This window comes from Miniopterus schreibersii (assembly GCF_964146895.1).
Source record: "Miniopterus schreibersii genome assembly, chromosome: 10".
Classification (NCBI taxonomy): domain Eukaryota; kingdom Metazoa; phylum Chordata; class Mammalia; order Chiroptera; family Miniopteridae; genus Miniopterus; species Miniopterus schreibersii.
In genome coordinates this window covers 50,777,331-50,798,272 of record NC_138110.1, presented here as the reverse complement: position 1 = coordinate 50,798,272, position 20,942 = coordinate 50,777,331, and the positions used below count along the sequence as shown (strand labels likewise).

The following is a 20,942-nucleotide window of genomic DNA, read 5'->3' as shown; positions in this document are numbered from 1 at the left end:
TTGAGTCTTTGAAACCTGCCATTTGAGAGTCACAAAGCTCTCTGGAAGAGACCCAATCTAGGCCTTGAGAGGATGAGCTCGGGGACAGGTTAGTTTGGAAGAAAAAGAGATGAAAAGATAATGGGCTCTAATTTGAAACGGCAGGACTGGTGTGAGCATCATGGCTCAAAAGGGCCCCCAGGGTGGCATAACTGTGGGTACCTTTAAAAGGAGGGGTCTTTCAGAGATGGCAGCGCTTCCCAAAGTGTAGCAAAGGAGGGAGAGAAAGAAGGGGAGAGGGAAAAGGAAGGGAGGAGGCGGGCAGGTGGAGAGGAGGGGGTGGGGAGGGAGGGAGGGAGAGGGAGGCAGGCAGGCAAAGGGTAGCCTAGCAAGTCTGCAGGGCAAATTCCACCCAGAGAGCGACATGGCCCTGGCTGGGCAGACGGACCCAGGCAGCTTCATAAAGATGGCCCAGGCCCAGGCAGGTGACAACCAGCTCAGAGCCTGGGGCCTGGACAACCGGTCCGGGTGTGCAGGCACCGCGCCTACGCCAGCGCGTGTTCTGCTTGGTCTGCTTGCGGCCAGTGCGGATTCTGATCGGCCGGGAAACAGTCCCACCTCGTGTTGAGTATTTGGCCACCATTCCAGCCCCGATCCCAGATCCTAGACCCGAATGGACCTTGCAGGTTGGGACGGAGGATGGTGCAGTGACTTCCTTTGGACTTACCCTGACCCCTGGGTACATGTAAGATCAGCAACTCTGGCGTGAGACCCAGGAGGAGGAGGTGGGGAATGCCTGGGAAAATAGCCACATTTTCCCACTATGGCATGAAATAGGAGGTCAGAATCCAAAATAAAGGTGTAATGCAAAATAAAGACCGGTATTTTCCTGGCACACCTGAGGCGCAGACCTGCAGTGAAATCTCGGTAGTCCTCTCTACTCCTCTGCAAGGGAAAGTATATACTGTCCCCATTTTATTGGAGGAAACTGAGGCTCAGAGGGGTAACATGACTGACTAGGGGTCACTGGCTCAATGACCCCTCTGTGCGAGTCTTCTCGGCATCAGCTCATTCCAATGTGAGGCTGGCCACACCACCCACCGCCATGCCACCAGAGTTGGCCCCAAAGGAACCACAGATCAAGATATTTGTATTATAAACTGACTTTTAATAATAATAAAAAATCTATCATGAATTTAATGAGAAGAATCTGTACATTTTAAAGTAAACCAGTGCACGAGGCCTTGCCCTCAGGAGCCCCTCTCCATTTCCCGCCACAGGGCTAAAGCAGATCCTCGTTTGTATCAGCGTCACCAGTGTCCAGCAACAAGCCCACGTCTTGCGGTCTAGTGCTCAGGAAGGTGGCCCCTGGGGGCACAAGGGTCCAACATTCTGGTGGGGCTTCAGGAAACCCACACCTGATCTCACCATCTGCCAAGGGCAGAAAGACATCCCCTCTCTCCACCTCAGCTATAACATTTCTTGCTGGAGTATAGGAGCTAGAGGGAACAAACTGCGGAGAGGGTCCCCCTGTGTGGGTCCCTGTGCCCAGAAGGTAGACAGGATGGCTTCCTGTCTGGCTGGCTGAGAAGTCCCAAACATCCTGTTCTGAGCTAACATCAGAAAAAATAAATTACAGAAGCTACCACCCAGGGTTTCCCAGTGACCCTCTTACCTGTAGGACACACACCTGTGTGGGACAGGTGGGTGGTTCAGTCCCCACCAGTCCCCAGACTTGGCACAGCCACCTCTCAAACCCTTACAGCCAGTCATTCAAAGAGAGCAAAGTAATTCATTCTAATACTGACCAACTAATGGGGAACCAGGGGTGGATGGAAAGAGGCACCAAGCTCAGACCTGTAAGCAATACCTTATGACCCTAATATTTAAAAAAATGAAATACTGACATTTTTTGAATTTTCAATAATTTAGTCTTTCTTTTTTTAGTAGAGCTGGGAAAAGTTGTCAATACTACCTTATGATGGTCCCGTTAGACAATATACCTTTCTTTGAAATTTAAAATGTCAAATATATAATCACACAACCACAACATAAAACTCCAAAGTAAACCATAGAGATTTCACGCCATATAAATAAAGTCGGAGCAAATCTTGTGCCCAGGGCTAATGGCTCACGTTCCAATGGCGGTGCTGTCGGAAGCTGGTGTGGCTTTCGAGTGTCCTCTTGGTAACAGGTGTCGCACCCTGTCCCTCTGTCTTTCCTGGCAGAGGCCCACTTTTCTGAGTCCACGGAGCAGGTTAGTACAGGGGGGAATCTGGAAGCTAAGGTGAGGAGGAGACGGAGACACGTGTGTCACCTGGAATGTGGACTTAGAAGGAAACCAGGGTTTCGAAAGTGCAGGTTGAGCCATCCCGAGGGAGCTGAGTCTGTGGGCCTCCAACTGCAGCGCCCATGACTTCACCCCTGTGTCCCAGGGACTTGGGAGCAGGAGCCCCGGCCCTGGCTGCACCCATCAGCTCTGTGGGTCCCCAGCACCCCTCAGGTTTCTGGCAGAAGTGTGGAGAACGTGCAGGCCCCAGGCCGATCAGCTTGCTCTTCCGAGAGTGGGGGCATGGCCTGTCCTTGCAGGAGGTGATGGAGAAGGCTGAGCAGATCCTGGAGTGAGCAGGAGCAGCTCTAGAGCAGGCCAGCATGGCCCGCTGTGTCCTCCCAAACCCCAGCTCCAGGGAACGCAGCCGAGCACCACGCATCTTTTCAGAGGTCCCCATCCACCGGCGGCTGGCAGAGGCGGTAGAGCCTGGCGGGGGGGGGGTGAAGATGAGAGGCCGGGGCCTATTATTAATATGGCTTCAATCTTTGTTTGAACAGGTAATCCATGCCCAGAAAACAAAACTCAGCAGCTATTTTTAAAAACGCAGAGTGAAAAATATTTATGGTGCCCACACTTCCCCGCAGCTGTCCAGTCCCCCCCACAGGCAGTCTCCGCTCCCTCCAGACGCGTGAGGGTTTTACCAGCAGAGCTGGTCTGCGTGTCTGTGTTAAGATACGCGTGTGGGTGTATGTTTACATGTGTGTGGGGGGGTGTTTTCCCATAAAAATGGTAGCAAACTAGTCACAGTGCTCTAGCCCTTGAGTTTTTTCACTTTATACAATCTTGGGGGCCTCTCTCCCTGCAACGCAGAGAGCTGCCTTGGTTTTCTCAACATCTGTATCGGAAAGATACTGAGTTTCATTGTCAAGTAAGAAGGAGCCACTAATGGCTTCCAAGCAAAAGAGGCAGATCTGCTGTGGGGAGAATGATGGCAGGAGGACCCGAAAAGAGCAGCAGCGGCGGCACAGACAAGACAGAGAAGCAAAGTGGCACAGTGGTTAGGAGCCTGACTCCCAGGCGTAGACTACCTGGGTTCGGAATCCCAGCTCTGCCATTTATGAGCTGTGTGACCGCAGGCAAGACACTTAACCTCTCTGTGCCTCAGTGGCACCAACTGCCAATTGAGGATAATAACAGTATCTTGCTCACAGGGTTGTTTGAGATGATATAGGTAAAGAGACTGAAACAATGCCTGGAGTGGGGTAAGTTAACAAATCAAAGTATTCAGAAGAAGTGAGGGTAAAAGAATGTGTGTAAAAACTGGTGGAACACAGTAAGGTCTGCGTGGGAGCTGCTGTAGTCACCAGCGCCGTTTCCTGGCTTTAACAATGTCCTGTGGTTACATGAGAGCTGGGTGAACGGCACGCGCGAACTCTCTGTACTACTTTTGTAACTTCCTGTGAGTCAAACTATTTCAAAATGAAGTGATTTAAAAATTGTGGGCAGGTATTGATAGCAAACTGGGGCCGTGGGGATGGAGAGAGAAGATGGACTAATACGAGGTACTACTGGGAAAGGGGGCAGCACATGAGCTGGGCAGAAATCAACGTGGAGAGACGATGGGGTCCTGAGGACACGAAGCAGCCTACGGCCTGAGGGCCTGAGGGTAGCAGGGTGGCAGAGAAAAGGTGGTGATGGGGGGGGGGGGTCACACCAAATCCTTGCCTGTGGCTCATTTTGGGGGCCTCGTTTCATCTTCCCAGACGGAGTAGGCACTCCTCTGGGGAATAAAAAACTGAGCTTTCCAAAGTGGGGCCCCATAAATGAGAGGTGAAGCCCCATATGACTACCACTGGGTCTGCCTGGGGTGAGGCCAGGAGTTTGCTGCAAGCCCAGATCCTGGTCTTCCCTGAAGAGAGGAGAGGGAGGGAGAGAGGGACAGCCACTCACCGAGGTGCGCCCTGGGGCATCTGATCCTTGACCCGAAGGTTTTTGGCCAGAATCTCCACCCTGGGGCCCTGGGAAGAAAGAACCATGAGGCTGGGACCTGCCTCTGCACGGAGTTCAGGGCACTTGAGCAAGCAGTGAGCGGGTGGGGTGGGGAAAGGGTGAGTCACAGGCCCAGAAGCCCCTCCAGATGGGGAGACGGGCCACACCTGGAGCCGACGCCCACCCAGCTGCAGGCGGCCGCCTCACCTGCTTGCGCATGATGTCCGTGGCCTGCATGATGCACTTGGGCAGCAGCCCGTGGCTCCGCGCCAGGATGGCCGCCTGCTCCAGCGACACGCTCAGGGTGCTCCTGCGGGGAGGCCGGGGGACGGCAGGTGAGACGGCACCTCCTGCCCGCCACGAGGCCTCGGAGACCCCACCCCTGACCATCGGGGCTCACACCCTCCTCTCCCCGGCGAGCCCCTGCCTCAGGGCCCGGCGCTGCCCCCTCCTGCCTCCGATAACTCCCCCTACCCCAGGTGTCTCCTCTCCAGTAGGACACCCCCTCCAACACTCCACACAAAGTCAGCGTCTGCCTCACTCTGCACCCCTCAAACACGCCAGCATCACGGCGCACCCCGCTCCGGCTCACCTCTGCATGCCCGTGCCGCACATGGCGATCTGGCAAGCCCCCAGGCGGTAGCAGAGCTCGGAGGAGATGGGGATGAGGCCAGCGCCCAAGCTCCCAGGGGCACCAGGTCTGGGGTGAACGAAGGACTTCATGAGACGACAGAGCTCATCCAGGGCGTTGATGGGACGTATCAGCTGTGAGGCGCACACACGCCCATGGCCAGTCAGAGGAGTCCTCCACCTGGCCTTCCACCCCGTCTATCCCTCCAGTCCAGCTCAGTTACTGCAGCTGTCCTCCCAGCTCCCCTTGCCAGGGGTTACAACCCAATTAACCACCCCCAACCCCTGCTCCAGGACCATCTGTGGCTCCCCATTGCCCCACAAACTGGCCTTCACTGTTCACCATGTATTTCAGACGTTACCTTCCAATCTCATTCTCTTCACCTGCCCAGGTGTGCCCCCAACCGAGCCTGAATGAAGTGCCCTCTCCTGTCCTCCAAACTGTTACACCCAGCCCAAGCCGCACCTCCCTCGGAAGAGCCTTCCTACCACCCCAGCTTCCCTCAATTGCATTCAAGGCAAAAAATGGTGGTTTGCCAATTCTTTGTGTCATCTTCATATTCTGCCAGCGAAACTAGACCCCCAAAGAGCCACAGCCACCACTTCTCTTGGAGCCCCCAGCCTCATAGTCCAGAGGCCAGTACCCCCAAACCACTGTCAAATTTGAGGCCTGCCTGAGCCTGGGAAGTGGGTGACAGGCCGGGAGCATGTGCCCTCAGAAAGCCAACTGTGACACGTGGGAATGTAAGCCCTGGACAGCCAGATCTTTCCATTTCTCAAGAAAAGCTAGCCGCCTCCATTACACTGGAAATCCTTTGATTTTTAAATGTTGGCATCAAATTTGAAACAAGCAAACAAAAAGAACACTGCATGGCCAAAGCTGGCCATAGCTGGCCACAGCCTCAGAGAAATGCTGTGATAAACAAGGGAGTTGCAGGAGGCACTGGTGAGTGGGTGCTAGCAAAAACAAGTCACCTAAGGAACTCCAAAGTGGTAGGGAAGAGGCAGGAATTCCTCAAATGGGGAGAGAGTTACCCCAGGAGACTTCCTGGAGGAGGGTTGCAGAGGCCTAGGGGCTGCTCTGCCAGGATTCTGGCCGGTGTGCCACCCTGAGCCCTGAGAGCTGAGTCTTGACCCGAGCACCGTCCAAGCTCAACAGCACGGTGACATAAGGGTGGACGCACCTGGTCTATCTTCACTGCTGTGGTGCTGGCATCTGTGGGCAAGTTAGACCGTTCCAGGTAAAATGCCCTGAGAGAAACAGATATGGGTTTGGGGGGTCCACCATGCCCACCGTCCACACAGTCCCCACCCACTGCCCCAGCCCATCTGCCCTCCAACAACTCTCAGAAAGAAACCACTGAGAGGGCCTTGCACAGCTCTCCATGCCCACAGTCACCAGTTCCTGCAACAGCCCCATAGGGGGAAGCAATAAGGGGCCTCCCATGCACCCCTCAAATGCCATCTCTCCCTGACAGCTCGTCCTGAACAGCTGATCAGAACCTGACACCTCCACTCTCTAACTCCTAGTCCAGTGTATCTGTCCTCCTAATACTCTCACCACTTAACCTGCTACATCATTCTTCGTTCACTCGGTTATTGTCCACCACACCCTCTAGAACAGGGCTTAGCCAACTATTTCTATGAAGGGCCCAACAGTCAATATTTTGGGCTGTGTGGACTAGTCTCTATCGAGACCCTACTCAGCCTGGCCACTGTAGCACGAAAGAGCCACAGACAATCCACATGTGAATGAATGTGACCCAGGCAGATACCTGAGTTTGCGGTAATACTGCTGAACCTTCTCCAAGGACTGAGAGTTGATCTCCTGTTGCAAGTCTTCCGCCACCTGGCTGCCTGGAGGAGGTGGCCCCTCCATGTTCTCCAAAGCTGTGAAGAAAGAAAAGGGAGGGCAGGGGATGAGGTCCCAGTACGCTCGGAGCCTTGGGTATCACCTGTGGGTCCCACTGAGCACCCCACAGCTCACCTTTCGTGAAGAGCACGGTGTGCAGTCTCAGGCTGGCCCCGCTCTCCAGGCGGGAAGGCAGCTTGGAGAAGTGGTAACTGTCGAGGTAGAAGACGACCTTCAGCGCTTGCCGGCTGCCCTCAATGTGGTAGAAGACATTGGTGTCTGTGGGAGGACATGGTGGGGCAGGGCGGGTCAGCACCAAGGCTCAGGGGAGCCCTGCCCAGCCTTTGTTAGGGCAGCTTCGGACCTTCCTTCAGACCTCCAGTGGGATATCCTGGGACTTCTCTGTTCTCCCCACCCCAGAGGGGTATCCTCAGAACCCCTTGCCTCCCACCTTCAGAGTGGCATCCTGGGTGGTCCATGTCTGCCTACACCAGAGCAGTGGCTTCAGCCCTCCCATCCTCTAGGGGTGGCCTCAGACAGCCCGGTCCTCCCACACTCAGAAGAGCAGCCTCTGTCCTCCCTTTTCACCTTTCAACAGGTCCCAGTGCCCACTGCTTAATTTTTAGACCTGACACTGATTCTGCCCAGCTTGGAGGTTGTCAGTGTTTGTCTTCAGAGCTTCACCGATGCTCCCTGGACTCCTCACCTGATAGCCCAAGGCCTCTACCTGCCAAATGCTGCCCTCAACCAGGGCCTGCATTTATTTACACTCATAGGGAAGAGCTTACGGTAGGCATGGCATTGACACCCCATATGGCACCCATGGCAAACATCACTAATCCATCAGTAGTTCTCCCTAAGCCCAGCTCTGCCTATCAAAAGGCAGCCACTGACCATCAATGCCAACGGGCATGTGAAACGGAATCTATCGTCCCTCTAGACTTTCACACATTCTCAACAGGGTGATATTGCCCCTAAGGAGGTGAAAACTGGTTCTTGAGGGGATGGCAAAAACAACTTACTCTTTTTATGTTGAAAGCACAGATACACAAACAGTACCTAAACAGACATATAGTATATCCATGATATTAAAATTTAATAGGGTTGCAGCAATTAGGAAAAAACTATCTAAACGAACTCCTTATGGAGGTGATAATGATTTTTAAAAAGTTGAGAATCACTGATCTAGAGCATTGGTTCCCAAACTAGTACTTCAAAACCACTGGAGGGCTTCTCAACACAGGTTTATGGGCTCTACTTCCAGTTTCAGGTTCAGGTCTGGGATGGGGCCCGAGGATTCACCTTTCTAACAAGGTCCCAGGGGATGCAGGTTCAGGGATCACACTCGGAGAACCATGGCTCCAGAATCCAGCCCAGTGGTCCTCTATCCTCAAAGTCACCTAGTCACCTGGAAAGCTTTTCTAGAATCCCAATACCCAGGATCTACCCCACCCCCCACCCCCAGAGTGAGTCCAACCTGCCAGGGCTGAGTTTTGGACTAGGGCATCGGTATCTTTGAAAAGCTAGACGATTCTACTGCAGCCAGGGCTGAGACCCACTGGGCTAGCCTATGGGCTCCAAGAGGGCGGGAACCACACTGTGTTTCTCTACTGCAGCCCCAGAACTGAAAATTGTGCCTGACACATATGCTCAGAATTAGGAATGTGTGGATGGATGGAGAATGAGTGGATGGGTGGATGGGTAGGTGGGTAGGTGGGTGGTGGATGGATAGATGGGACAGTGGATGGACAGATGAATGGATAAGTAGATGGATGAATGGGTGGGTGAATGGATGGATGAATGGTGGGCAGGTAGAAGGAAGAGAGGACGGGAGGGAGGAAAAAACTGATGCTATAAATTCTTAGAAAGTCTCAACAGGTATTCACCCCAGTAATGGATATCTCTAGAAATTTTAATAACAACTAGGTGCCAGCTGCTCCCTTTTAAGAGATTTTGGAGACAACGAGGTTTATACAAAAATAGACCCTCTTTTTCCATGTACGTTGGGGGCATGAGGTTTGAAAGCACCGGGTCCCTGGGCAGCCTTGGGCAGGTGGCCTGGTGGCAGGGTGGCCCCCAAAGCAGTTCCTTCCACCCCAGAACCCCGACTGGCACTTTGGGAGAGGGGGAATTACTCACTGGCCACGTAGTTCTCATCCAGCTGCTTAAAGGAGAAGGTGACATTGTCCAGCTCCGACAGGGTCACCCAGAGGTCCTCCAGCATGGTCCGTTCCTCCTTCTGTGGAGGAAGGCAGGGTGCAGAAGTCTCAGGTGCCACCGGTGCCCCAGGGTGTCACTTCAAGATGCTCTGACTCAACACTAGTGGACACGCCAGGCTGTGGCCCAGCAGGTACGAGGTTCCGTGCTGGGCTCTCCAGGGCTGGACGTGAAATCGGGTTTGCTTGTCCTGCACCTCCCAAGGTCAGAACCCAACTCCGCTCTAACGTGTGGGTGGCCCTCTTGCCCGGACCGTCCCAGCAATCCAACTCAACCATCTCAAACCTAACACACCCCAAAAAGTCCTCATTTCCCTCCTCAACCCCCTCCAGTAGGCCCCATCTCAGCAAAGCACACCAGCATCCACCCAGCAGCCTAAGCCCCAAACTCTGATTTCGAGGACTTCTTGACTCCTCTCCCCTCACCCTATACACTGCCCATCACCAAATCCTGACGGGTTGACCTTCAAAACATACCCCAGATCCATCCACCTCCCTCAACCCTCCTTACCACCCCAACACAAATCCCCATCGTCTCTCAAGGAGGACCACACCAGCCTCTTCACAGGTCTCCCTATCCCACCCTTTCCCCCAAACAAGGGGCAGCCAGAGATAAAACCGGAGACGGAGAGGGAGCAGGGCAGCCTAGGGGTTACCAAGCCTAGAGTCAGACTCCTGGGCTTCCCCTGTGACGACTGCTCAAAGCCTCTGAGCCCTTCCTCTGCTTCCAGAATAAAGTCCTGGGCCCTATAGATGTGGCCCGCTGACCTCATCTCCCAACCCCCGGGCCTGCTCCTCTCCAGCCACACTGGCCTCTATTTGGGACCTTTGCACACGCTGTACCCTCTGCCCAGCACACACTTCCTCAGACCATTTACCTAGGGGACTGTCTTGGTACTCAAGTCTCAGCTCCTCAGAGAGGACATCTCTGACCATTTAAATCCAAAGAAACTCAATCACTTTCTGAGTCTTCTGCATAACTCCCTCCTGTCCATCTCTCCTCCCTCTTCCTTCCTTCCTTCTTCCCAATCTGCTTCCCCCAACTAGAAAGTGAGTCTCAGACACCCACAGCCAGCTCAGAGCCGGGCACATGATGGTGACTGGTGAATTAACACACTGGGCCCCAGGGTCCTCATCTGAGAATAAAAGATGAGGGCTGAGTGTTGCTGGCTGCCTTTCCGGGTCCTGGTTGCACTTTCCAGGAACCAGGTGAAAGAAGATCTCCAGCCAGGCAACGCCTGTGTGCAAAGTCGGCCAGCAGAGGGCGCACCAAGGCCATTCTTTCCCAAGAGCCAGCAGTTGTGGCTTTCGGCCCTGCCTAGGAGGCTCAGGGCTGTAGAGGTGGTGAGCGCCAGCCTGGGTACATGGGGTGCAGGACCAAAGAGCACAGAAAATTGCTGCAGGCTTTATTTCTGAGGGACGTCGGTTCTAGGCCCCAGCACCCCTAAATGAAGAGTCCTTGGTTCTGCCTCCTGGGGGCCAGCAGAGGGACCAGCCCTAATTCTGAGCCCTGAGAGTGGTGGGACAGCAGGATCAGGGATAAAAAGGAGATGCAGAGAAAGCAGAGCAACCTAGGGGTTAGAGGGCTTAGAGTCAGACTCCCAGAGTTCAAACCTGGCTGCCGGACCTCAGTGTTCTCATCCTTAAAATGTGGGTAGTAAAAAAACCTGCCTCAGAGGTACTGTGAGAATTAACTGAGATTCTGTTTGCACCAAGGAATTTCACCTGGATTATTACAAAAGCCTACTCACTAGCCTCCCAGCTTCTGTCCTTGCCCTCATAGTCTTTCCCACCAAGGAGCATGAATGATTCTTTCAGTGTAAAAGTCAGATCCCATCCCTCCTCTGCTCAAAACCCTCCCATGGCTCATGCCCACTCAGAGTAACAGCCTAAGTCGTGCAAGGCCCCGCACAGTCTGACCCCAGTAAATCCTCAAGACTCACCTCCTCCTGCCCCAGCTTATTCTCCTCTAGCCACAGGGCCACCTTGTAGTTTCTCAAACACTGTCTCAGGACCTTTGCATCTGCTATTCTCTCTGCCTGGAAGACTCCTCCCACTATCCTCATGGCTCACTCCCTCCCCTTCCAGTTCCTAGGTCAGGTGTCACCTTAGTGAGGCCCTCACTGGCTACCTTATCGAAACTTTCAATTGCAGCTGCCCCACCTTTTCCTTCCCTCTTCCCTGCTTAATTTTTCTCCTTACCCTTATCCCTGTATATGAGGGTTTCTCAAGTATGACACTATTGACATTTAGGGCCAGATAATTCTCAGAAAGGGGAGGACCATCCTGTGCATTGTAAGATGTTTAGCGGCATCCCTGGCCTCTACACACTAGACATCAGTAGCACCTCCTCTCCCTTCGTCCTAACAACCTAAAATGTCTCCAGACATTGACAAGTGTCCCCGGAGAGGTAAAACTGCCCTAGTTGAGAACCACTGGTCTACATCACTTACTTTACTTATTTATGTCCATTCCCCCAAACTAGGATTTAAGATCCCTGAGTACAACTCCGTGCTTTGCCCACAGCTGGGTCCCCAGTGCCTGTAACCGTGGCACATAGTAGGTGCTCGATATACAGGTGCTAAATGAACAAGGAGGTGAGTGAGAGCCTGAGTGAGTAAGTTAGCAGAGGCTTTCCTGCCCAGGCTTCCCGGGCACCTGTCCCTTTTCCCCTCACTCACCACAGCGGCTGGCGACAGCAGGGACTGGCAATGCAGGAGGACACCAGTGGCTGCCACCTGCTCCAACCACTTGCGGCTGGCATCCCGGCTGCTCTCCTCATACTCGCCGTTGTTGTTGTAGCGGTAGCTGAGGGCTGCCAGCAGCTGCTCAGAGAAGGTGCACACGGCGGCCACCAGGGCCTGGCAGAAGATGGTGTCCCTCCGCAGCTGCAGCTCGGTGTCTGGAAGGCAAGGCCGGGCTTGCTGGGCAGGTGCTCCTGCACCATCAGCAGCCCCAAACCCCAGAGCACCCCCCCCCCCCCGAACCAACCACCAGCCCCAACAGGCCACCCATCCGGGGCCAACTTGCCAAAAATCAATCCCAGCTACCAAGAGCCAACCCCACAAACATCATTTCTCCAAAAGCAAGCCAATTTGCTGAAAAACTCTCTCAATGACCCACCTGCCTTGTGATTTTTCCTAAGGCTTTCCCAAAGCCCTTACTCAGTTGTTTCTCCATTGGTCAGGGGATTGCTCGACCTTGCCTGGCTGGATGCCAATGACGCCAAGCATTTCTGCAAAGCTCCATGTTTTAAGAAATGCAGTTTACCGTTTTCTCTATTTCTGAGAAGTATGCCTTCCTGCCTACCCCTTCCTTGCCCCTGTTCTTGACGTGGTTTGCAGAATTGGCCAGTTGCGGGCAATCATTCATCCAGGGTCCCAATCCTCTGGAAGGGGTTATTTTCGACGACTGGCTCTAGCCAATTGGTTTTCAGTGACCAATTTTGACCTAGATCCTATTTTAGCTGACACTTGGCAGAGAATTTCTGGAAAGGGAGGGGCAGAGAACACCTCCCAGCTTCCCCGGACCCTCCATCTGCCCTTTCCTCCTTCACACTCTCTGCTGGACAGAAGTCCCAGGCGGGGCTGAGGACTCCACTGGCAAAGGCCCTCCCTAAGTAATCTGGTCCTCTGTCTGTGTCCTCATTAAGATCCACCCAGGCCTGGGAGTGGCAAGACACAGGGCTCCTGACTGCAGGGCCAAGACTTGTCCCCTGGACTCAAGAGGGGGAGGCAAACAAAGTCTAGGTAGTTCTAGGCGCAAGAGGCTGCAGTGTTACTTTCTCCCCATGTGCAGGCCCTGATGACCATGGGAACATCAACCTCAACCAGCAGAAGAGGCCTTCCCCGGGCTGTGCTCATGAGACCCGCTGCCAGGACGGCCTCTCCTGGATACACCTGGGGGGGCGTCTATCACAGACAGTTGCTGCTTCAAAGCCCTCACCTGTGCATTTCAGCAAGGCCAGGAGCAGCTGGTTCTTCCCATCTGGAAGGAGAGGAGTAGAGAAAAACAGGACAAGCCAAGAGGAGTCAGCACAAGATTAAGGCAGAGCTGGGCCCTCCCTGCAGCCCAAGCTCTAAGCCCTGTGCAGTGAATCCCGGGGTACGCACAGCTGTGCTAAAGGAGCTCTGGTTGAATGTTAGGTGAATTCCAGAAACCCCCAACTTCCAGGGGATGGAACCCCAACTGTTGGCTGCACCCCAACTATTTACATATGCCCACCAAACAGAGCCGAAACCAGCCCCTCCAACTCCTGGACCAGAGCCCCCAGCACACATGGTGTACATGCACGTGGGCACACCGCTTACATGTGCACATACACACAGGTGCACATGTATTCATGTGAGCACCCAGGCACGTATGCACATGCTATGCAGCCACAGCCCTGCACCCGCATAGACAAAGCTCAGAGCTTCCAGACACAGGCCTAACATCCCGGTCTCTTTCCTTCAAAAAAAGGCTCTTAGGCCCAGAAGGGGCTTAAAAGAAAAATCTGAAAGTCCAACTCAGAGGCACTGCTCCGGGGGAATGACTCTGAGGCTCTGTACCTTCTGCTGTCCTAGACAAATGTCTCCTGGTCCTTCTAAGCCAGGAGTCTCGGACTCAAATGCTGCCAAGGGCCAGGCAGGCAGTGTAAGATGTGTGAGGCAAGACACCAGGAAGCAGAGAGTGATGGGGACTGTGGTGAACTGGAAGCCACCCTTCTCCATTCTAAGATGGCAGCTGCCACTCATCTCCACCTAAGTGTGACTGTGGGACTGCAGGCCTGTTACTGCCAGATCCCCTGACTGTTCAGGAGTAGCCAGAAAACTAGATTTTTATGTGACATCTCAGAAAATAAAACACTGGCAGCCAATTCACATTTTTTTATGCTATAGCATCAAAACCTATCTGCGGGCCCAAGTCTGATGAAGGGGCCCCCAGCCTGTGACTTCAATAATAAATAAAAGGAACTGAATTAGACCCCACAATTTCTGAAGCTTAGGAGTAAGTTCAGCCTTCTCAGCCTCCTGACTCTGCAAGGAAGTCCCCAGCACCCAAATGAGCAGTTCCTTAATCCAGTGTGTGTACACAGTTCCAGGGCCCTGCCCAGGACAGGACACTCGGCTAAGAAAGGGGCACCAGTTCTTCCAGTCCTTCCCCAGGGCATGGAGAGACTTGGGACATGGAGATGGACACACTCCCGATCCTTCCACATTCCACATTAAGAACCAATGGCCACAAACAACCCCCCCCACCCCCACCCCCCCCCGTTACCCTTCCCTGCGCAACTGACCTTCCACGTATTTCTGAATGTTGTCCACCAGGGTCTTGATGGAGTTGGGGAGGTTCCAGGGGTCTTCCTGGATGCTGATCTGGATCAAGCTCCGGCCACGCATTGTATACTCTTCTTTCTGTTTGAACTCTGGGGCAGGAAAGTGACATGAGGGCAGGAAAGGGACAGAGGTAGCTTTGGAGAAATGTGGCACAAAGGCCTATATGTCCCATCACCAGATTACAAGGCTCAGAATCCGAGATCAAGGATGCTGGCAGGACTCCTGGGCGCTATCTGCTCCACGGAGGGCAAATACATGGCGAATGTGCTACTGACTCATAGTGCCGCACCCATGGCAGACATCGCTCATCAACCTCAGCACTCCTTCCCGCTAGTCTGAGGTGTGACTCCTCCCAGCCGAAACCAATCCAGTGCAGACATCACAAATCAATCACTGCACTCTCTTCTCCTAAGCCTGGACATAGTCACAGAGGGATCCTCAGGGACTACCTCCTCACGGCCGCAACGATCAAGCTAGCACATGAGTTAAACCCACTCTAACCTCTTCTCTATACAGGAGGGAGCCCAGGCACAGGCTGGGAAGGTGTCCTGCCTAAAGTATGCAGCGAGGGGGTGACAGAGCTGGGACTTGAACCTGGCCCCCGCAGACACAGGCCCCTGTTTCTTGGGCCTCTTCCCTGCTACAATGTCCCAGGCTTCTGAGATATTTGTGGTTTTGGTTCCTCTGGGTTTGATGTTTCTGAGGCCTGTCCCTGGAAGAGATGATCCTGAGAGAGCAGGAGGGGCAGCTGAGCGACAGCACCCCAGCTTTCCTCACTTCCTACTCCCATTTAGGAGCAACTGCCTGTTTCTTTTCCTATCTCCTGCACCCAGCTGGGAGCTCCTGGGGATCAGGAGCCATGTCACATTCATCACAGGGTCCCCAGTGCCCAGCACAGGACCTGGTGCAAACTTATGAACGGGCAGGTGGGTGGGTGGGTAGATGGGTAAATGGGAGGGAAGGTAGGTTGGAGGACATACATGTCAATTCTTTTCCTCTCAACCATTTCAAGAAGAAAGTCCCAATTTGGTACTGGTAAGTCCTTGACACTTCTTTGACTACTGGTCCCTCTCATGAGGAAAGAACAAAGCGCTCTGGGGAGCCAACAGTACCTGACTGCAGTGTAATGACATTTTTTGTGGCTGTTTCCATTGAATTTATCACACTCTTCATTATTTCATGGCATGTTCTACAGGTTTTCCATATATAGGGAGTTTTAAGAGTTCCTTCCAAATCTAAATTTTTTAAAAGGAGTCCCGTTTTCAAAAAAATTATGCCACTAATAATGCAGGCAGCAAACAAATATGGGTTTTTAGAATGCAGAGATGTGAACAGATCCTGTGAATGTGGGTAAAATGGTGCAGGGCCGAGGGTCCTGAGGGGTGGAGAACTGTGCTCCAGTCCCGCCCCTCCTGTGACAGACGGGCAGATGGAGGCCCAGAGAGGCTCAGGGACCTGCCCAGGGCTCCACAGATTTTTTCTGTAAGGAGCCAGATGGAACTCTTTCAGGCTTTGCATGGCTTACAGTCTCTGTTACAGATTCTTTGTTTCTTTGTTTTATTTTGTTGTTACTACTCTTTATAAATGAAAATATCATTCTCAGGTCACAGTCTATACAGAACCAGACTATGGGCTGCATTTGGCCCATGGGCGGAACTTGCTGAGCCCTGGATGAGCCCTTAGCCACTGGGCAGGAGTGGGGCAAGGCTGAGAGTGTGAGCCTGTGTCCCACCCCAGTCCAGCACACATTCCCCATCAGCAGCTGCCTCCTTGTTGGATGCTCGCTGGATGTCATTCCCAGCCCTGCGGAGGGGCGCCCCTGTGCTCACCTTGCAAGCTGTGGTCCATGGGGAAATGCTTGGTCTCTTCAAAGGCCCTGCTCATGACTGGCCCCTTGAGGAGTGCGTGGATGGAGTCCACCTGGCCGGCAGGAAGCTCAAGGTTAGTGTGGCCCCTGTGGCCCTCCAGGTTGCAGGGACCCATGATTCCCTGCCCTGGCCCAGCTCCTGGCTTATGGGTTCTCACCAGGGGTGACAGGAGAAACCCAAGGTAAGGCTAGGGGTGGGAACAAAGGTCCTACCTGGTTAAAGAGATGCTCCAGGCAGCCATGAAGCTTGTCCTGCTTGTCTGATGGAATCCGCATGTCACAGGGCAGCTCGTCTCCTGGCAGAAGGATGAAGCCACACTCATCAACAAACAATTTCTGTCCCATCTCACACCTTCCCAACCTCCTTCTCAAGGAGGCTACAGAGCAACAGAGCCCCAAAATCCATAGTGGATTTGGAGTCTGAGAGACTCGGATCCTGGCTGTGTGACTGTAGGCAAATCTCTCAACCTCTCTGAGGCTCGGTTTCTTCATCTTCAAAATGGGCAACAGGAACTAAAGCATCACGCAACTGTAAGTCATTGTTTCTATTTCTGAGACTCTGCAAATGAGGAGACTGTAAGCCAGAGAGAAGGAACTGGACCCCAAGTCTCCCCATCTATCCCCGACCTGTTTTAGTTCCTTCCTAAAACTTCCCCAGGGACAGTTTTTATAGCAGAATGTCTTATGTGATGAAATATTTATCTAAAGTTCAGCAACATTTTCAATGTTACTTATGCTTCTTTCTCTTCTGTTAAATTGAAAAAAAAATTAAAATTAAAATTTGATGCCCAGACTACCACTGGAAGGTCACACAGGCAGCTGTGACAGTGGGAGCTCGGGAACCGGGAGATGGGATTATGAGGTGGGAGGGAGGCTTGTCACTGCCCACCCTCTCGAGCCTTTTCAATTATGAACCACGTGAATGAATGACTATTCACAAAATAAAAATTTTAAAGGCTGAAATCAATGAAACTAAAACCAAAGCAAATTTCAGTCTCAGAAAAAGTTGTAAGTACAGTATAACCTAATTTGTAGAATATCATTTACATATCCATCCAGCCATCACCCACATGCCCAACTGTGCAGAAGTGTGTTCACCAATGATCTCCACATGTCACCAGTGGTCATTTCTGGGGGTTCTGACCTATTTTCTTGTAATTCTTTTGAGCTTTTCTGGGTCATTTGAATTTTTGGTTTGAGCACATCATTTTTATGGAAAACATCAGGTCAGCCAATTTTAGTGACATCAGAGCAACTCATCACACTCTCTGATCGCATCATGTATGTTTTCATGTGTTCGGTGCCCATGACATTTGTGGAAAACGTCAGCTCCTTGAGGACCAGGATCTGTTGTTTCATTCACTTGTCCCAGCACAACACAGGTGCTCAATAAAATGTGCTGAATGAGCGAATGAAAGGAAAGACACTACCACACTATGTAACATAATACAAAATAATATCACACAGAGTAAAGTAAAATGAAATAAAAATAAAACAAAATCTCACTTAGGGGAGTCCCCCGCCCTCGAGCACAAGCCACTACACTCACCAGACCCCATCTCGTCGCTGCCCAGGTAGGAGCTGTTACTTCTCACACTGGTGTAGGACAGGACAGAGTCCCGGTTACTGTTACACTCGCTGCAAAAGGGCACAGGAAGACAGGAGTCACCCTCAGCTCACACCCTCTGGTCCCAGCACCCACAACCCACTTTCTGGAATGAAGACAAAATCCCTGGCTCCTCGGGGGACAACTGGCCCAGAGAGGGTGCTGGGACCTACCACCAGTGCCAGTGACAGGGAAGGCAGTCCTGGCTGGTTTTCTGATCGTGGAGAAACATTTCTAGCCCCCAGCACAGAAACGCAGAAATAGTAAGAGGACAGTAAATTGCTTCTACTTGGGAGTAAACTTCTGTCACTGCTCTGGTGGGACAGCCTGGCTCCTGGACATGTGTGCACACGCCACACTCAACCACATGGCTCCGTGTTCTGTCTCCCCAGCCTGGCTGGGAACCTCCTGAGGACAGGACTGTGTTCTCTTAGCTTATGTCCAGGAATTCAGAAGGTATGGGAATCAAAAACCACAGTCCTGAAATTCTTTCCTTCACCTTTTTGACAATTAAAGGAAAAAGCAGAGGACCCAAAAATGTAAGGATGGAAACCCAAAGAGATGGAGAAATCTTGGGCTATGGACAGGAGGCACTGGGAACACACGGTGCCAGTTAGCAGAACATCTGGTTATACAGAAATCAAGCCAGGAACAGAGACCAGTCAGACCACTTGAAGACTGAAAGACACGAATGCTGGGAGGCCTGGGCAAAGGTCTTCGTCAAATTTGAGCAGTTCTGTATTTTGCCCTAAACAAATGAAGCGCCCCTCTAAGGCTCTTCTCTGACCACACGTTCAAATGTTACATAACCTTTCACTGGAGCCCACAGAGTTTGTTTATTTGTGGTAAGGACCTCCACTTACCCACTATACGGTTTATTACAGGAAATTGAGTTTTTAGTCCATTTAACCCACTAATTAGGACTTCACTGATCTTGTTATTATTAGCTTAACTAGTAAAAAAACAACTCAGACCCTCTCAGAGTTAGGAAGGAAAAAAATTGTCTTCCTCCTTGGATCAAGTAAAAATAAGCAGTGTTTATTGCAGAAACCATGTAAGTTTTAAGACACACCACAGATCTTTACTTTTTCTCTGCCCACACTCCATCAGCGTGTGTAGACTGGGACTGGAGCAGGATGGGCAGGTGGTGTCCACAGGGGCCAGAGCCTGAAACGTTGGCCTTGGGGCAGGGGAGCCGAGGGGGCATCTGGGATGGCTTTGGGGGCTTAGATAACCCCCAGAACCATATGGTTTAGCAACACTGCCCCATCCCACTGCTTCCTGGAAAATGTCCCTCTAATTCTGTCTTTCCCACAGGTCAGTCGCCTCAACTGTCCTACTGGCCATCCCTGTCAAACGCCACACGATGCCCACGGCTGCCCCCACCTGTAGGAGTCACGGTAGCTCATGGTGTCGTGACCCGAGTCCTCCTGATCCTCCTCAGACACCTTGAAACACACTTTCTTGATGCCCCCGTGGTCGGTCCTGTCCATCTCGCTCTCTTCGTTGACCAATGGAGAGGACGTGGCCTCCTCGGCCAAGGGCGGGTCGCAGGGCCCTCCCGAGGTGGGCTCCGTGATGGTGGACAGCAGCCTGTGGGAGCAAAGACTCTGAACTTAGAGGCACGTGCCAGTGGCGTCAATGGCCTCCATGGAGGCTCCAGGCAAGGTCCTGATCTCAGGCCTCGCCTTCGACCCGACCCGGATAGAGGGAGCCATCAAATGCTTTGTGTCCCATCCCTGAAAATCCCACAGCAACTCTGCAGGAGCACTGCCGCTGTCCCTCCTGTAGAGGGCGTGACACACTGAGGTTCTTTATTTCATGGCCGAGCTGCTCAAGGTTTGAGGCATAGACCACGACAGGGAAACTTGCTGTAAGAGCTCAGAGAGACATCTTTTCAGCTTCTTAGGCCATACTGTCTCAGAACTACTCAACCCTGCTTCCCTCGTGCGAAAGCACCACAGACAATGTGGAAATGAATGAGCCTGCTGTGTACTAACTAATGAGACTTTAAGAAAACTAGGCAGTGGGGCTGGATTTGGCCCATAGGCCATAGTTTGTCAACCCATGGGAGAAAGTATCATTAACGGTCAAGTGCATAGGTTTTTAAAACAGACAAACCCCAGATTCAAATCCCGATGCTGCCACTTACTAGCTTAAAGACCTACAACAAATTATTTAACCTCCCTGAGATTCAGTTTCCTCATCTGTACAATAGAGTCATATCAGCATCTATGTCCCAGGATGGTATGAAGATTAAGGGAGTTAAAATACGTAAAGTGCTTAGAAGAGTGTCTGGTGCCTTGTAAGTGAGCAATGAACCCTGGCTGCTACAATCCTATTACATCTCAATAAGGTCAGTATTATGATCAGCTACATTTTACAGATAAGGAAATTGAGGCGCAGAGAAGTTAAGCGACTTGTCCAAGGTCATACAACTAATAAGTAGCAGGGCCAGGATTCAGACTCAGGCCTCCAGACCCTACGATATTTTTTCTTTTATCATGGACAATTTCCATCATACATGAAAGTAGAGGGAACGGTATGAAGAACACCAGGTACCCATAGCCAGCTTCAACCATGGCAACTTGGGGTTCACTTTTGTTTCCTCAATCTTTCCTGTTGCTCTTTCTCTTTCTGGAGTACGTAAAACCTATCTAAGATATCATCAATTTCCTTTATAAACACTTTCCCATGTGCACATAGCACAGAAGGGCTTTCTTTAAAGCAATGGTTCTCAACTGGGGGTGATTCTGCACCACCCCCCAGAGGAAACATTGAGCAACTTAGCATATTTCTGGAGAGGCAAACATTGACCAATGTTAATAGACATTTTTTAGTTGTCACAACTGAAGTAGGATGGGTGTGGGGAGAACTACTGGCATCCAATGAGTAGAGACCAGGGAAGCTGCTAAATAAATATCTTACAATGCACAGGACAGGCCCACCACAAAGAATTTTCCAGCCCAACTGTCAGTAGTGTCAAGGCTGAGAAACACTTTTAAACCTAACCAGACAGCTATTACCATACCTAACAAAATCAGTAATTTCTTAATATCATCTAGTACTCAGTCCATGTTCAAATGTCCCTGGGGTCTCAAAAGTGTCTTTTCAAATATGGTATGTTAGAAACAGAACCGTAACCAGGTCCAGACACTGCATTTGGTCGGTATGTCTCTTTTCTAACAGATCCTCCTCTTGCTCCCCACCCAA

At 52.0% G+C, this 20,942-nt stretch overlaps 1 protein-coding gene across 1 annotated transcript in view; it reads right to left on the bottom strand.

The window, feature by feature from the left end:
• Window positions 1-1,128: 1,128 nt before the first annotated feature.
• Window positions 1,129-20,942, bottom strand: part of PREX1 (phosphatidylinositol-3,4,5-trisphosphate dependent Rac exchange factor 1) — a 158,926-nt gene continuing 139,112 nt past the window's right edge. Inside the window, exons 26-40 of the mRNA XM_081150139.1 lie at window positions 19,116-19,322; window positions 17,673-17,761; window positions 16,337-16,419; window positions 16,086-16,176; window positions 14,217-14,345; window positions 12,884-12,925; window positions 11,620-11,840; window positions 8,862-8,961; window positions 6,858-7,001; window positions 6,646-6,760; window positions 6,055-6,121; window positions 4,833-5,005; window positions 4,448-4,550; window positions 4,202-4,269; window positions 1,129-2,737 (exon numbers count right to left, since the gene is read on the bottom strand). Coding sequence (XP_081006265.1) covers window positions 2,695-2,737; window positions 4,202-4,269; window positions 4,448-4,550; window positions 4,833-5,005; window positions 6,055-6,121; window positions 6,646-6,760; window positions 6,858-7,001; window positions 8,862-8,961; window positions 11,620-11,840; window positions 12,884-12,925; window positions 14,217-14,345; window positions 16,086-16,176; window positions 16,337-16,419; window positions 17,673-17,761; window positions 19,116-19,322 — 1,675 coding nt within the window. The 3' untranslated portion in view covers window positions 1,129-2,694. The remainder of the gene's footprint in view (window positions 2,738-4,201; window positions 4,270-4,447; window positions 4,551-4,832; window positions 5,006-6,054; window positions 6,122-6,645; window positions 6,761-6,857; window positions 7,002-8,861; window positions 8,962-11,619; window positions 11,841-12,883; window positions 12,926-14,216; window positions 14,346-16,085; window positions 16,177-16,336; window positions 16,420-17,672; window positions 17,762-19,115; window positions 19,323-20,942) is intronic.